The sequence below is a fragment of the Sander lucioperca genome, chromosome 3 (assembly GCF_008315115.2).
Source record: "Sander lucioperca isolate FBNREF2018 chromosome 3, SLUC_FBN_1.2, whole genome shotgun sequence".
In the NCBI taxonomy this organism is placed as follows: domain Eukaryota; kingdom Metazoa; phylum Chordata; class Actinopteri; order Perciformes; family Percidae; genus Sander; species Sander lucioperca.
The window spans coordinates 42,092,507-42,109,795 of NC_050175.1; the positions used below are offsets into that span (position 1 = coordinate 42,092,507).

Genomic DNA, 17,289 nt, shown 5'->3' on the forward strand with positions numbered 1-17,289 from the left:
CCTATTAAAGGCACCGAGTCTGATGTGGCGGGCATAATCTCTGCAACCAGCAGCATAAATACAGTCAGGGAGAGCAGGACTGTAATGCCTGGGAAGGAGACCAAATCTCAGTAAGAACTTCACAACAAAACTATTAGGGGAATGAAAAATATTCAAATCACACAGACATGACCCCATAATTCTTTGATGTTGAAATCTGCTACAAGTATGCACAAGTTGGCTGTTATATAGCAGTCAAAACACTTACATCCTTAAAAAGGATTTTGTAAAATATGCTAAGATGAAGTGCTCTAGTTGTGCTAGTGTTTCCAGTTGCATTATACGCAGCTATTTTCTGTTTATTATGCTAATTAAGCTTTGTTTTAAATGTATGCTACTCTTCCACAATGTGGTACTGTAATGTAGCCGAATGTGAAGGAGAATTCCCCAAAATTAGAATTGCAGAGCTGTTGAAGCTTATAATGTGTCACAGTCACAGACTACATTACCTGAGAAGTATAAGCACAGAAAGACAAACAGGTTTCTTCAAAATACCAGAGCAGAGTTTTCACTAATGGGCTGACAACGCTAAGCCACTGGCTCTTTGGCTGTCTTACTAGACTGAACTTCTTAGCAGGATTTATAAGAGTCATATAATTAACTGCAGGCATGCTGATATACATTTAACAACTCTGAAAAACAGGTAACGGCTGCCTTTATGTTTTCTTATATATTCTTATATCTGTGGACCTAGGATGGGCATGTGAATCCTTTCAAATGAGTGGTTTATCATATCTAACACTGAATTTTAAAGAGATTAATATTTAAGCCTTAGTTAACCTAAATTCTAAAAATCATACGGTATATTTCTACTTTTCTTTAGTTGTCTGTTGCCATGATAGTTTCATTTTACTGGTGTTGAGCTTTACGCTCAAAGTAGTTAAGAATTACATCCGAAAAGCTCAAACGCATCAAACAGAAATAATGCTTCCGTTACTCCCGATAATCTAAATCTGGATAATTAGGAACCACTTTCAACCAGAAGTAGAAAATATTAAAAACTGTTTTTAGAAAATGTTGCTGATCAGTTTTTTGAATGTTATTTTAAATGCAATGAGCGACACACACTTAATTCGGTTTACCTGCATTTGTACAGTGATGCAAAAGTGAAAATGTCAAAACCTCTGCAAATAAAGTTTTTACTATATGCAAAGCTAGATACCACACGGGGAAATATGTTTTTGCTTTGTGATTTGGATGAACCGACAACTTAAACAAATGAATAGAATTCTATGAAAAATAGAACGTGAACACAGTATGATGAATCTTCTAATATAAACAACCCTTTACAACACAAAAATGCAGACTATGGGAGTAAAGATTCACACACAATAATATTCCAATAAACTGCATGTGAACCATTTGTGCATTTTGCAAACATAATTCTCAAGACAGTCCAATTTTATTGAAATTGAATCTGGGAATGAATGCTGCCATGAATACTCAATGAATGTTGAGAAATGTGTTCATTCATTCTCAAATAATAATGTCAATGCGTAGCTGGGTTGATATACAGACTTCATATACAGTAGATCTGTTAGCACATGAGCCAACTCACACACACACACACACACACACACACACACACACACACACACACACACACACACACACACACACACACACACACACAGTTTACGTAGGCAATATAACTCATGACGTATGCCTGATGTGTGATGTGAACTACAGTATAAAAAACCCTTTCAAACACATTTAAGGAGCATTAAGATCTACATAACAGCATATTATACTTGGCATGAGCAATTATTATTTCCTATATCTGTCTGTGAGCTAAAAAAGATCAGAAGCCATGCACACTTGTACAAAAACACACACACATCTGGCTCTAAAGCACTGGTAACGACAGAATCTAGCTGTAATGCAGGACCCTTATGGTTTGAAGAAGGCACAAACTGCATAAATCAACACCCCCACTCCCACATACAGTACACACACACGCACACACACATCGGGCACGCACACACACAGACACACACACACACACTGCCTCCAAGCGTGTGTAATTTATGAATGAAATTGGCTCATATATTCAAGTCAACTGTAACAATTGAGATAAGATTAAGATAAGTTTCTCGGCCCACTTACGGTAAAGTCAGTCACTCAGTGCTGATTATCAGATCACTTCACAAGGCCACAGAGGAAGTGGATTAATGAAAAACCATAGTTTTTCACAGAATGGCTGATTACCCGGGAGACAAATGGGCTAGGACATAAATGTATTGTAGATGGAGAAACATTTGGAGAATAATACAAAGGTTGGCTCTGCGTCAAAACCATTTGGGCTGTAAAAGATTTAATTTTATTATGATTTAATTTGTTTTCAGCTATGTTCTTTGACCTGCAATAAAACACAGTCAAGTCAACATAGCAGGAAGCCATGCAGTCCGTAAACATTTTATTGTGAAATTCTAAAATATAGCAGTATTCAGCGTTTCAAGAGTTGTGTTATCTTTGCAGTAAAAGGTGTCAGGTAAAAATAAATAAGTAAATGCATTACAAGAAAATCTGGCACCTCACTTTGTCACACTCATCAACAAGAATAGTCAACATCCAGAAACTATTTCATGGGTCGGATGTGGAAAAAAAAACTTGATATGGGGCAACATATCAACTCTTATGTTAAGTCACAATCTGAGCAACTCTGTGTTTAGAGCAGAGCTGGACAAATATATCAAATAGGCTGAACACCTACACATCATATTACCACTGCCAATATAGTATCGGATAGTACAGTATCTGTATGTGATTTAGGTGTAAGTTGGTATTGATTGGAAGTTGAGTGAGAGGTGCAGAAAGGCAGTCAGTCAAATCTTCTTATAAGGCTAGTAAAAAATGTATCGAGGCATGTTTCGGATTCATATGGACTACAAATTTGAAACATTGCTCCCAAGCAGCAGCCACAGACGTGGGCCAACAGAAAGAAATGCATCTCTGTTTTGGCATGCAATGATTAGGAATTACTGCAGCTAAGAAAATACTGTACATGCAGTACAATTCTGAATTTTTTCATTAACTGGTGCATGTACTCCAATGACAAAATTGCATATTGGCGGGGATGTTTCCCCCCCCCAAATATTCAAATATGCTCAAATATTATAACATATTCATATATTATAAATACTGCCCTATTGTGTGTGTTGTGTGTGTATTCCCAACCCAGTGAGATCTTCTCCCCAGAGTCAGCAGGCAGAAGGAAGACGAGCAGGGCCAGAGTGGAGATCAGCACACACGGAATGAGCAGGTTGAGGCCGTAGTAGAGGGTCCGTCTCCGCATCACCAAGGTGAAGGTGACGTCAGGGTACGGCTCCTCGCAGCAGGCGTAGAAACGCTCGTTCTTCCGTCCTGGAACCTCTGTGAGACAACAAAAACAACACAGTCTACTCTGGCTGGCAAAAATGGAGTGACAAGTTATTAGGAAATCATCATTTTGAATTTTGAATATCAATCCTCTGCACTTCACAAGCCCCCGGCCCCCTCCTACCAACAAGATCCCACTCTCCGTTGGCGATGTAGCCGGTGATATCCGCCTCCAACATCTTTAAGTCCAGAGACCAGCCCCCGTATGTCCAGGAGCCAAACTTCAGGTCACATCTCTGGACATCAAAGGGGAACCAGCGCACATCGATGTAGCAGGTGCTCTTGAAGATCCCTGTTATGGTGATAAACATGAAAATACTTGCTTTGATATGTACTATACTTCACCTGTAGAAGGCTACTGAAGAGAGTGACAGAAACGGATGGGGTGACATTTCGAGCTCTGATAGAGAATCAAGAACTCAGAATGAAGAAAGCAGAGGGAGGTTTTAAAAAAAAATGACAGCGCCCAACAGCTATATAGGCAGCAAGAGAGATATGGAGACCAAGTGCCATCCATCCTAAGGAGAGTACAAAAATCCAATATGACAATGAAATGAAAGAGGCCGGTAAGCCTTCAGGAGAGGCAGGCACGGAACAAATTTACATCCATACTTAAGAAAGATATGAGACGTCAGCAGTAAACAAGGTCTCTCGCCTCTCTCTCAGTGCCAAGAAGATGATAAACCTCAGCAGGGACTGAATAAAGATGGGAAGCAGGAAATACAATGAACCCAGTGACAAAGACAAGTTATCAGGAAATAATTTGGAATTCAAATTGCCTGAAATGACTCAAAACACATTGATATATGCACAAAACACCGTAGGGTTAAAGTCAAGGAATTTACAGTACATTGTATAGAATACAAACAAATATACAAATATAGTAGCCTACTAGTACAGTTCCCGTTGAAAACTGTACTGTACAGAATGGGCCGATTGCTTGGCATCCTGTGTTGTACTGTATTTTCACAAATGTAACATAAGTACATTTTCTCAAATACTGCACCGTACAACTTTAAGGTGTATGTACACTTCTTTATTTATAATTTTGTATTATTACTATTTTATGCTACTTTATTCTTAAACTCCAGTGCAGTTCAGAGGCAAATATTGTAACTTTTTGCTCCACTTTATTTGACAGCTCTAATTACTTTGCAGATTTAGATTACCATTACAAAATATAATCAAATAATACATTATGTATTATTATAGATTAAGCTACTCAGCAGTATATAAAATAATTAAGCCCCACCTTTACCAGCCACATTAAAGTGATTACCACATGAATGCATTACTACTTACAAATTCATTCATTCTGCAAGAGTACTTTTACTTTTAGTATATTTTATGCTGATACTACATCAGTTTATTTTTTATTTTTCTTAATTCCCTCTACCACAGCTACATAAAACTGCAGACAGCAAGGTGAAGACGTGCTGGAGTCGGTCCACAGAGCCCTGAAGCATTGCCCTCGCTGTAATTCAAAGTTTATTAATATTGAACGTATTGCAGATCAGTATCAAAGCTTCATTGTACATAATTACATATGCAATACCCCAAAAATCTCCCCAACATTATGCTTTAACATTAATTAATCAGGCCTAGTTAATATTCTCAGACAGACAGTGCTGTTTGCTGTGTGTGTGCCAGGGGATGGATGTGTTGTGTGTGCGGTACTGAAACGGAGCGGAGATCTCAAGACTTAAAAAAGGTTTCTTGCCTTCTTGCTTTTGTGGTTGATAAATCCCCAAAAATAGCCTCTGCTAAGTTGTTATGTGAGTTCTCTGATTAAAGGGAACATTTTCACTTTTTAACTCGCACCCTTTCATGCGGTCATCGCCCCTTCGTGTGACAGACAGACAGACGGACAGACAGAGACTTCTGGATAGTGAGATTCTTGAGACAAAGACACTACATGAGATTGACATCATCCTCTGGACATGCACTGGTCAGTTCACGTGTGCCAAACTAATGAAACCCAAGTTGTTAAACATCTGTTTCTCCCATGCACAGGGACCCTTCCTCTAGTAATTCTGGGGCCCCACTGCCAGAAATACCAATCTGCAAGCCAGGGACTATCACCAATGTTTCACTTAAATGATAAGCTTATAGGTTTGTGTATATTTACCTTCATATCTGCAATCCGGTAATCATTTAACGCAGTTGTTTTGAGCTCAAGTGCCGAGTGACTGTTTTGGACCAATATTGCATTCAATGAGTGTTCATTTGGAACTAAGTTGAGAGGCAATTTGCTTGTAACAGAGGCAATCAATCCAGAAGAAATTCAATGATATTTACGGTGGTATCGATTAAGATGCTGAGGCAAGGCAGTCCAGCGCTTTTGCGTGGTCAGAGAAAAAAAAGGGGGGAAGAAGAGCCTGCCGGGGAGAGCAGTAATCACCAGCTGTGACTGGAAGGCCTTCTGTTTCAATGTATTCCCATGCATGTGTGTGTATGTGTGTGTGTGTGTGTGTGTGTGTGTGTGTGTGTGTGTGTGTGTGTGTGTGCGTGCATGCGTGCGTGTGTCTTTTAAGACCACACAGTCTAGCAGTAGTGGATCAGAAGGGGCTTGATGAGCACTCGATAGTGATGAATCATTTGGAGCATATGACATTAAATTACTGTTACTGGGATAAGATCATTTAAAACATAAAGTGATTATAGCATACCAGTTAGACAATTTGGTGTAAATGCACTTATTGGCTTTCCCACTCAAGGATTAGATGAGAACATGAACACCACTCTTATATCTCTCCGTTAAATATGAAGCAGTCTGTTTGGTTAGCTCAGCTTAGCTTAGCATAAAGACTGGAAATGAGGGGGAAACCAGCAGGCTAGCTGTTTCACCCATTTTCACTTACTTTTAATGCTAAGCTAAACCAAGCCAAGCTAAGACATGAGAGTGGCGTTAATCTTGTTTGTCCAACTCTTGGCAAGAAAGCGAATACACATAGTTCCTAAAATATGAACCAACCTGAAAAGTGTTATTCAAGCAACTTTTTGACATAATGAACCAGCATTTTTGATGGATTTCTGCCAAGACTAATTATGCTGATAGCTTTAGGGAGTTAATTGAAAGATCTCATTCATGAAAACTTAGCAGCAGCTGCTGTTTTCTCACTAAACCTTAAGAGGAAATCCCCAATGAAAACACAGCATACTGTTTGTACAGTTTATCATGTTTGTACAGCACAATAATAGGAGCATCTGACAGGAGCTAAAAGCTTTTATGTGCAAATGAATTTCATTTTTAATTCTTTTTTTTTATGAAACCATTACCATTAATCAAAACACTCTCAGCTATTGATTGTGGTTTGATATTTGCATATCATATATGATAAAATAATGATACCTTATTGTCCCCTGAAATCTGGTGTCTTGATTTATGTAACATTAGGCAAAGGTTTTGATGCAGGGAAAACATTTTTGTTGGAGGGCCAGATATGGCCGCCCACTGCTGTACAGAAAGGATGAATGAATCTGTGAAATCTATCCAACTCCAAACAAAAAAAAATTGTACCACAACTGAGAGTACAATGAGACAATATCTGGAGTACACAGTTTTAGTTAACACCCTTAAAGCTGCAGTGGAAGAAAGCAAACCAACGCCAGAATGACCTCTCCCTCTCCCCTCTGTGTCGCAATGCATGCACAGGACAGCCAATAGGAACGCTCTCTCTCTCTCTGAAATGACCTGTTATTGGCCAAAGTCTCCCTTCACAAACTATATTATCTAAAGTGAGAATACAAAGCCAAGAGGAGGTGCAGGAGTGTATTTTTCTTTCAGACCACTTGAATTATAATATCCTGAAAGATTATTATGGAATTATTGCCCAATGACGCTAAAAATAAAGTGCCTACCACAGCTTTAATAATGTGCAGCAACTAATGCTGCAGTGTGGATGTTTAAATTGCCTGCGCTCAGCTAATACCTGTCTCTAATAGACAGGTTCCAGACGTGGCTTACATCATGCTTTACCACACTGCTAGGCATATATATACATGCGTATCATAAAAACATAACGGAAATCTAGATAGATTAATTTCTTTATTTAGTTCATATGTTCAATCATCTTAAAATCCAGCTTGGGGGCGACAACATATTTTTGCTTTGTTTGTTTTTCTCTCACTTATTGTTTTTTTTTAAAATTATTATATGTAACTGAAGTTATTATCATTTTTACTTAGTTATTATTATTATTATTATTATTATTATTATTTTATATTACTTTACATTGCAGCTTATGTAAGTTTGGCTGTGACTATCAGGTGTTTCCTGAGACTAACATCTGTGACTATTTTGAAATGTGTTTATGTGTATAATTTAAAAAAAAAAATAGCAGAGGGAGGGAGCAATGATGGAGCATCTAATATTTCCAATGAGTAAACGTGTTTTTGTCTGATTCTGACATGTGAGGGTTGACTGAGATTATAACTCTTACCTGGAGGTAAGTAGGTACAGGTGCCAGAGGAGTCAACCAAAATGTTGGTGTGGAAAGTAGCATCAAATCTTTCATCAGCACTGTGGACAACATGGAGCTACATCAGTGTTTGTCACTGCAGAGTTGAGGAGCATCTCGCTGCAGTCTGCGGGAAGGCGGGGCTTGACATCAAGCCCCGCCCACATCCAAGTCAGTCATTTTACCTACGTCGTCTCCCCATACGCTCGAACGGACCAAGACGGTAGCAAAGCTGATATCCTCTTGTTTCACATTAGATGACAGAAACTGATGTAAGCTAAACACAAACGACATTTCATGCAACAACAGTGAACTGTAATTGGGCCCGTGTACTTTTTCGTTCATTTGATTTCCGACTTTGAAACGAAAAGAGTGGTTCGGAAATAACGTAAGACTGCTCCGGTGAAAGCCTTGTTTTCATGAGCTTCTGGGGCTAGCTGCTAGCTAGCTCGGAAGCTACATCTGATCATGGCAGGCAGGTTGCTAATTAGCCAATGCTAAAAAGTATGGAAGTAGCCTACTCGTTCCCCCTGCTTTCTATCAATATCCCTCAGTATTTGTCTTTTGGTGTAGTTTTGCTAACATGCTCGTAGACATGTAAATGAACTGTTTGCGTGCTAGCTAAGTCAACGGTCAACACCTTTTATATTGTAACGTGAAAGCTCAGGCTGCGTTAGCTTCAGCTAAACCACAGCAGCAACTTGCACTGCCCCGTTAAAATGCAACTTCAACCCTCGGATATAACGGTAATCACGTAGCGATTTTACTGTATCTAGACATCTGTATGTGTGTTCGACCTTTTGAAATACTTAGATTAGGTGTGTTACTGTGCAGGTAATATCCGAGGAGCATCTCGTATGATTGTGAGTTCTACTGAACCAGACAGAGACCATTTAAAGACTCAGGAACCCTTTGCAGGTGTTTTGGATTAATTAGCTGATTAGAGTGGGACACTTTGAGCCTAAAATATTGAACCTTTTCACAATATAAAAACTTTCTGAGGGTTTTCATAAACTGTAAGCCATAGTCATCAAAATTATAACAAATACAGGCTTGAAATATCTCGCTTTGCATGTAATAAGTCTATATAATTAGTTTTACCTTTTTAAGTTGAATTACTGAAATAAATGAACTTTTGCACAATATTCTAATTTTTCGAGTTTCACCTGTATGCTTCTGGTTCACCTGTTAATTGTTAAAGCAAAATAGCCCCTTTGTACATTTGGTTGTGACTGAATTCTTGCTGTTAATATGAAAGTCCATAACGAAACAACACACCATTCTACTTTTAAGGGCTAAATTAAATGAAATATGGCTCGTTTTCCGTTTGAACACATTGTCATCAATATTAACAAGGTTTAAAATGACCCATTTTTCAAATTTGGATATCATTTCGAAATCAGAAATCAGTAGTAACTACATGAAAACTTCACTGTTGCATGAAATATCGTTTGTGTTTAGCCTACATCATCAGTTTCTTATCTAATGTGAATCAGAGGCTATATCAGCTTCTACCAGGCTGTCTTTGTCAAAAACCTTTATTATTCAAGTACAGATCCATAAACACATTGAAAACATTAAATGCATACATACATACACGAAAAAGGGGCGCATGAAATTTATATTAAAGAGGTTGTAAGGCATTGTAAATGTTCAGAGTCCGGATGGCTTTCTTATTTGTCAGTCCTTTTTTAAAGTTTTAAAATATAATTTCATGTCATTTTTAAATTGGTGACTAGCCTATTCGGTTTTCTTTCAGATCATTTACATTTATAGATATAAAATTTTAAAATAAAATTAAATAAAACATGGCATTTATCCAAATAATTTTCTTCATAGTAAAAAAATTCTACCAGGCTGTCTTGGTCCGTTCGAGCGTATGGGGAATGACGTAAGCAAAAAAAAAAAAAAGGCTGACTTGGATGTGGGCGGGGCTTGATGTCAAGCGCCGCCTTCCCGCAGACTGCAGCGAGATGTACTTGGCAGAGTTATCTGTAAGTAAAGTACAGCTTCAGAGGAAAACATTTGAACAAATTCATACACTGATATAACCTTTGCAAGAACCGCTATTAATTATAAGGATGCAACATACATTTGGAGGAACCACAAACAGCGAGCGGAAAAAAGATCTGGTGAAAAAATACAAATATTTCTCTAACTAACTCATACTGCAGCAGGTACACAGCACCAGGAGTCACAACTGATGCAACATTTCCCTGGAGATGGTTATTCAGTGGTTACCCTCATTCTCCCCTGCTACCCACAATTCACTCCCTCTAAATGAACTCCCCAGAGCTTGAGGCATGGTTGATCTGAAGTTGAAAGGCAAATAAAAACTTGACTTGCAGCAGTGTCTAATTCAAAGAGTCTCAAATCAAGGCTTTACTCAGAGGGATAATGACAAATGAAGTTCAATGCTTTATCCCCTCATTAGTCAATGGGAGACTGAGTGCCTCTAATGTGATTAGTTCAGATCTTTCTTTTAAAGATTGATAATGGTGTATAATAATTGGCAATCTGTATAGCCTCTTCCATTAGGGACATATAACAAATTGCTTTTTCCCCCATGTTTTTTATACATGTTTATTAATTTGTCTAAATAATGTATTGCTCCGAAGCTCTCGTCTAGACAGTACTGAACTACTGCTACTTAAAGGTACAATGGCATGAAAATTTCACTTTATGAGATTTTTTAATATTAATATGAGTTCCCCCAGCCTGCCTATGGTCCCCCAGTGGCTAGAAATGGTGATAGGTGTAAACCGAGCTCTGGGTATCCTGCTCTGCCTTTGAGAAAATGAAAGTTCAGATGGGCCAATCTGGAATCTTCCCTTTATGATGTCATAAGGGGAAAGGTTACCTCCCCTTTCTCTGCTTTACCCGCCCAGAGAATTTGGCCCGCCCATGAGAAAGAGAGAGACATCATGGCTTGCAAATGAGCGAAGCATGGCAGTTGGTCAAGGCCACCCCCCCACCCTCCACCTTGCCCCCCCCCCTCTCTCCTCCTCAATAGCATTTAAAGCTACAGACACAGAAATGGCACATCCTAAGGAAAGCTCATTGTGGGACTGGCTCTAGTGGCTGTAATTCTGCACCAAGGCTGAATTTCGGGAAAGAGACTTCAGATACAGTATTAGGGGACCAAAAAGCAGCATGTCATAGGACCTTTAAACTGCAGAGCTCCACTAACCTTGAAGTGTATCGGTGCTGTCTGAAAACCAGCTTACCTGTCATCAGCACAAGCCATATTAGTGTGACATTGTTTTATTTATAGTACCATTTCTGATTAACCTTTAAAAGGAAAGAAGTATATTCACTACATATTGATCTTCCAAGCTGGTACCAGACATAAATGCTTAGTTTCGAAAATGAGAGATATCCAAGTTTCTTGTTCCTAAAGGAACTAGCTTAACGTTTGTTTTGTGCAATAGTGGGGTTTATTTATCTTTAATTTTTTGCCTGTGGGTCTCTTTCTGCGGGATATTCTGAATACGTTCTGAGAAAACATGAGGTCTGATACTGTTCAGACCTCTTGTAACAAGAAAGCCTGAATATTTCAGCATATTCTGACATGTAGCCACCGATGTACATTTATTTTATTCAGCTGGCATTTATGTTTTGGTGGGCTCAAGGCAATTTTCCACTCTGGTGTAAAATTGATTCTGAATTCTATTTTATGTGGGATTTATTTTAAAGGAAATTAAGCAAATATGCGCTCTCCTCTTTAAAACAGTACACATTGTCTAAAATTTGACCTATTTGTAGGTGAGATGTAAAAAAAAAAAAAAGAAAAAATCTTATAAATATAAAAGTCATTAATATAAAAGCACACACTTTAAAATTAAAGTTGGACCTTAAAATGTATGCAATGGGTCTGATGCAAGAACATTTTCATTTTCTTATCCTAAGCCTCTCTTACTTTGTACCCTGACGTTTAATCATACAAGTGTTCCAAGTCAGATTCAGTTAAAATCTCTTAACAGCACAAACTTGTCATGAATTGCTCATTTTAACTTGATGATTGCCACCTGCTTATGAAGAGGTGCACGTTCATGAGATTTGATCATTTGCTAAATCTAAGGCTTCCTGTTCGGCTCCATTTGTGGAGTTTCACTCACAAAACATGTCCCCTAAGAGCAAAAAGAAGAACACACAGAGCTTCAAGTCCTCCTGTCAGAAATCAGCAGATGGAAACACTCGGCTGTGTCAGTGGTAGTAGAATTAGGGGACCCAAAATAGAAATGAAGTTAGGGGCCTAAACCATTTCAAGCAAAACGGACCTTAAATTTGAGGTGCTCGAGGGGAAAGTTTTATTTAATTATTAAATTTGTCTTATTTTGATCGAATTCAGTTACATATTTAAAATACAAATTAATCCACAATGCATTTAATTATTAAAGCAAACAGTTGTATTTATTTATTTTACAGGTATCTGTGCATGACTACTCGTAACGTTTGTTTATACAATAAAATACAAATTGTGAATGCCTAAATCACATGTACATGCCACTTATGAATGATTCTATTCTCCTATTCTATCTAATTTTTCTATTTCATTCATTCATTTTTATCATTTGTGCTGTGTTTAATGTATCTCTGTAGGTGCCATTGTTACAATGTTGTTTTTAGCTGTGGAACACAAAAACCCCAAAATACATTATCCCTCCTGACATCCTCCTCCATTTTATCGTGCAAAGCATGCATGCTGAGTCTGACACCATGCATAACCAATTACAGTGCATATCTGTCCTTACAATACCTACCTGTTATACAGCAGAATGTCTGGCTTCCAAATGAGATGGTCAGGAAATCTAACATTGGTCACACCTCCATAATCTGATGTATTCCACCGCAGGTAGTGATCATCCCACTGCTGTGGGATGCAGAAACATAATGTACATGTTAAACATACCTTTTAAACCTGTGTTTGGTAAGCCTTGTTTAAAAGCTCAACCTGGAATTTACTGTAACACTAATGTATTTATTAGTGACACTGGCAGTTACTGTAATGAGTAAAATAAATGTATGTGACAGCAGCTGTGGGTAACATTATGCACTGACATGTTACAAGAATTGAGTTCCATCTCTGTGCCAGATTTCAGTGACATCTGTAATGGAATATGATTTTTAGATTTCCAAGGGACACTGTTTTTTTTGCTATTCCAATAGTACTAAGTTGACAGCATTGCATTACTGTACAATGCTAGAGTCTCAAACCAAATGTATAAATCAGCTACAGGTTGTTGATTTCCAAAAATGTCAGAATGTTTTACTGCATCCGGTCGCATTTCGCAATATATGCACGACAGTGTTGGCTATTCTGACCCACAGTCATGCGTAGCGTATTTATGAGCAATAGGGTCAAAATTGCAGGTGCAATGTGACAAATTATGTCCCAATTGTGTACATACTGCATGCAACAGGTACTTTGTAAGGGAAGCCGCAGTATGTACTAAAATTAAAAAGAAAAAGTAGGCCTATGCCTATTAGGGCTGTTGGAACGAATACCGAAAGTTGAATATAATTCGAATAGTAAAAAAATCAATAGGCTACTATTCGAAAGCTGAAATTATTATTCAATTTTTTAATAAATAGGTTGGCTAACGTTAGCTAATCTCCCTTTTCTCATGTCACGTCTGATGAATAATAAGTTTCAGGAGTGAGAAACACAAGGCATTGTGAGCTAACGTTACGTACCGAGTAACGTTAGTACAGGGGAGAGTGACAGCCTGCGGCTGGAAATCGGAAGGACGGGTTTTAACATTACTTTTAAATCGACATCCACCGAGCCAAAATGCTTATGTTATCAGTAGTTAGCTTCAATACACTTGTTAGATAATGTTTTATTAGAGTTCTCTGTTGATTTGTGTTTGTCGCTGTGTGCTAGTGGTGGAAAATGATAGTAAACAGAGAGTGGCGTGTCGGAAATGCAATACGCCGTGACGTAGATCCCCTTCAAGGCCAGGTTGATGTTGGAAGTCCCTCTAGTGGACAGAACATGTAACAACAACCACATGCTTATAGCGGCATTGACAATGCATAAGCCTGAGTAGTGTAATACATATTAATAACTAAAATCAAATATTATTCGAATATAACAAAAATAACAAATGAAATCGAATGGTACTATTATAGAGGAAGACTGACAGCTCTAATGCCTATGAGATATTTTAATCTGGACAATTACTCCAGTATCACAGAGTACCATTTTTTCATAACACACAATCTTTGACTGACATGTTTAACTGATTATACTTATTATTTAAAGTGCAACTGCACAATTTGTGTAAATAAAATCACAAGTAGAAGGCTGTGTCTTTTACCATACCTGATTCTTTGGAAAAAACAAGCATAAAACCCATCCAGGCCCATACCAGATGTGTGCACATGATGACTTTGGCTGATTTCCAGCTTAATATAGCTAAATGCTACAGCTGGCTGATATGTTGTTTTTTTTTACATATTGATGAAAGATTTTTTATGGATATGTGTACTCAGATCCATAATACATTTTTTAATCAGTTCAACCCGCCATGGTATTCAAATAATGGCTGTGGGCAGAATGAAGAAATGTAAAGGTCAGTCACTAATAAAGGCTGAGTAAAACACATTAATTGAGGTTGGAATCACCTGCATAGCTCATGGTAAATTCATTATAAAGTGTCTTTCCACAGTCATGTCATCCTCACAACTTGCTGCTCTTTTTACCAGAAATACTACAGGAATATTTAAGCATGGGAAATTAGCAATTGCTATAAATGTTGTGATACTGTACATTGGAGATTTGATATATTTGTTAAAAATAGGCGAGCTGTTTCCCCGGTTCCAGTCTTTAAACTAAGCTGTAGCTTCATATCTACCAGACAAATATGAGAGTGGTATCAAGCTTCTTGGCTTACTCTTGGCAAGAAAGCGTATTTCCCAAAATGACAAACTATTCCAATAAGCTACTTTTAATGATGGCCCAGGAGAAGGCACCATGGTAAAAGTTGTCTCAGTTGTCTATAACAAAGCAATAACATGATGTGCTCTAAAAAATGCTACAATTCAGTATATATATTATTTTTTTCATTCCAACTCTATCCTGAAATCATATATTTACAACTCTCTGGCAAGCATGATGGGTGTGTAATCTTGAAGAACCATCTTTAATGTCTCAAAGTGACTTTTAGAGATGATCAAGATCAGCGGTAACAAATGATAAAAACTGTGAATTCTGTCTGCGCTATCTTGTGTTTGAGAGCCGAAGTGGATTGTGCAGGGTGTGGAGTGAGAGAGATTGAGTGAGACTGCTGCTATGATTCCACGGGGTGATTTAAAACAGACCAAACAGCCTTGATACAGATTGCTGACGTTGCAGCAGCACTAGTGTCATACAATGGACTGGCTGCTATAAAACATCTTACTGCATGGAGGAGAAATGGGCGCATTGCCCCTGTAGAAGGTGAAAGGGAAAAGACTGGGTTCCAGATGATGTGATAAACAAGACTGTCAGACAATAACTAAATGTTTATTGTGATTAGATGAACAAACCATATACCAGGTTAAAGGCTAAAGTTTAAGGTAAAGTTCAACAATTGAGAATAAAATGTTTATTCACTTCCTTGCAAAAATTAGATGGGAAGATCAATAGAGAGGCGAAGTCCCTCCCCTTCTGGTGGACCTCATGGGACCTTAAAGGTGCACTATGAGTTTGTAACTGTCACTAACCTCCACCCCCTCCCCCAACCATTTTGTCGGTGATTGGCTGGAGTGGTTTGTTGTATTTTGGTGCACAGGCTGTGCCTCTAGTGTTTGTTTGACGTTTACGACCCCTGTGTTGTCTCCCGAGACTGGGCTTTTTCACAGTGTATTCAGGGGGCAGGCAGCTAGCGGATCAAGGAGAGATGCCTACGATTTGAGACAAAAACAAATTGCGCTGAAACCATGCAGGAACTCATAGTGCACCTTTAATTTGGAAAAAATATGAACGGTAGTGAACGGGGAGAGGCAAATTATTTTTTTATCCCGTTTGAATTGAGCCATGGATTACAAATATGACGTTCTTCAATTTAAAAGATAATTTTTCAACCGAAGAAAGTCTCAGTTAGCCGTAGGTTTGTCATATGACCACTTAGTTTTGTGTGAAACCGCTCAGTGAACTACATCTCTTGTCTCGCACAATTTACATCACCTAGCTGGATGCTCAACTTGCTCGCTAGCTAGCTAGCTTAGCTCTGTTCCACAATACATGTAACGTTATCTTACCTGATGTGTTTTATCCAGTGAAGTGTTTTCAGCAGATAAGCAAAAGAACAAGCAAGATCCTCAGCTCATTTGAGTAACGTTACATCCCCGGTACGATACACACAGACACCATAGCTTCAGCGAGACGTCATCCATGCGACTTTAAAGTGTGTAGTCTTTCTAATTACGTATTTTCATAGTCTTATACTGCAACAGTTTAACAATAAACTGAGACTTTCTTGACTTGCGAAATTATCTATTAAACTGATGAACATCATATGTGTAATTCATGGCTCAATTCAAACGGGATCAAAAAATAATTTGTCTTTCCCCATTCACTCTCGTTCATATTTTTTAGTAAGTAAGTAGAAGGGCGTGACTTTGGGTCTCTATGCCACTCTCATGTCTGTAAATATGAACTTACAGCCAGCTGTCGGTTAGCTTAGCTTATTTTAAGCATAAAGACTGGAAACAGCAAGCCTTGCTCTTTTCAAAGTTAACAAAGTTCACCTACCAGCACCTCTAAAGCTCACTTATTAACATGTTATATCTTGTCCGAATCTTACATAAATGTGTAAAAACGACAATTTGTGTTTTTTGGGCAGCTCATGTTCCTCACTTCCCGGAGTCTTGTCTGCACATAAACTCTGTTTTAATTTAATTTTGTTGTCCTTTCAAGTTTATTATTGAAGCACGTATGGCGTATGGCAGAGATAAACTCATAAACATCGGAGAAGGAAGCCTGAGGACTGGATTAAGTTTAGCGGACATTGAGAATATCAATGCCCACATCATATTTCGACCACACAGCCAGCGGAACGCCACAGAAGGGCGGTGTGACCCAGCGAAGGGAGATCGTAGACTGTTGTGCGGCGCCCACTTGGCAGAGACCTGGCTCCTGGATCGGGCTGCTGCACTTAACGGGCGGACTCAGTCCACACCGACAGAGCATAAGACTCCGGTGGGATGAGGGGAGGCGGACTCTTTACATTATTTAACGTTACATCAGCAATGCTTGGTGCTCAAATTCAAGTTGATGGAAAATATTTAGATGTCAAATTTTTTATATTAAAATGCTAGCCATATCTCCCCAAATACTACTACAACTGCATTTCGTTTTGCAAAAATGAAAATAAATGGAACTTGAGCCTGATTTGACAAGTGTATTTTGAAATGAATAATAATC

At 38.4% G+C, this 17,289-nt stretch overlaps 1 protein-coding gene across 1 annotated transcript in view; it reads right to left on the reverse strand.

Moving 5' to 3' along the window:
- LOC116043461 (neuronal acetylcholine receptor subunit alpha-7-like) overlaps nucleotides 1-17,289 on the reverse strand; it is a 29,783-nt gene that overhangs the window by 3,733 nt on the left and 8,761 nt on the right. Inside the window, exons 4-8 of the mRNA XM_031290147.2 lie at nucleotides 12,641-12,750; nucleotides 7,860-7,939; nucleotides 3,542-3,709; nucleotides 3,217-3,411; nucleotides 2-88 (exon numbers count right to left, since the gene is read on the reverse strand). Of these exons, the coding sequence (XP_031146007.1) occupies nucleotides 2-88; nucleotides 3,217-3,411; nucleotides 3,542-3,709; nucleotides 7,860-7,939; nucleotides 12,641-12,750 (640 nt within the window). The remainder of the gene's footprint in view (nucleotide 1; nucleotides 89-3,216; nucleotides 3,412-3,541; nucleotides 3,710-7,859; nucleotides 7,940-12,640; nucleotides 12,751-17,289) is intronic.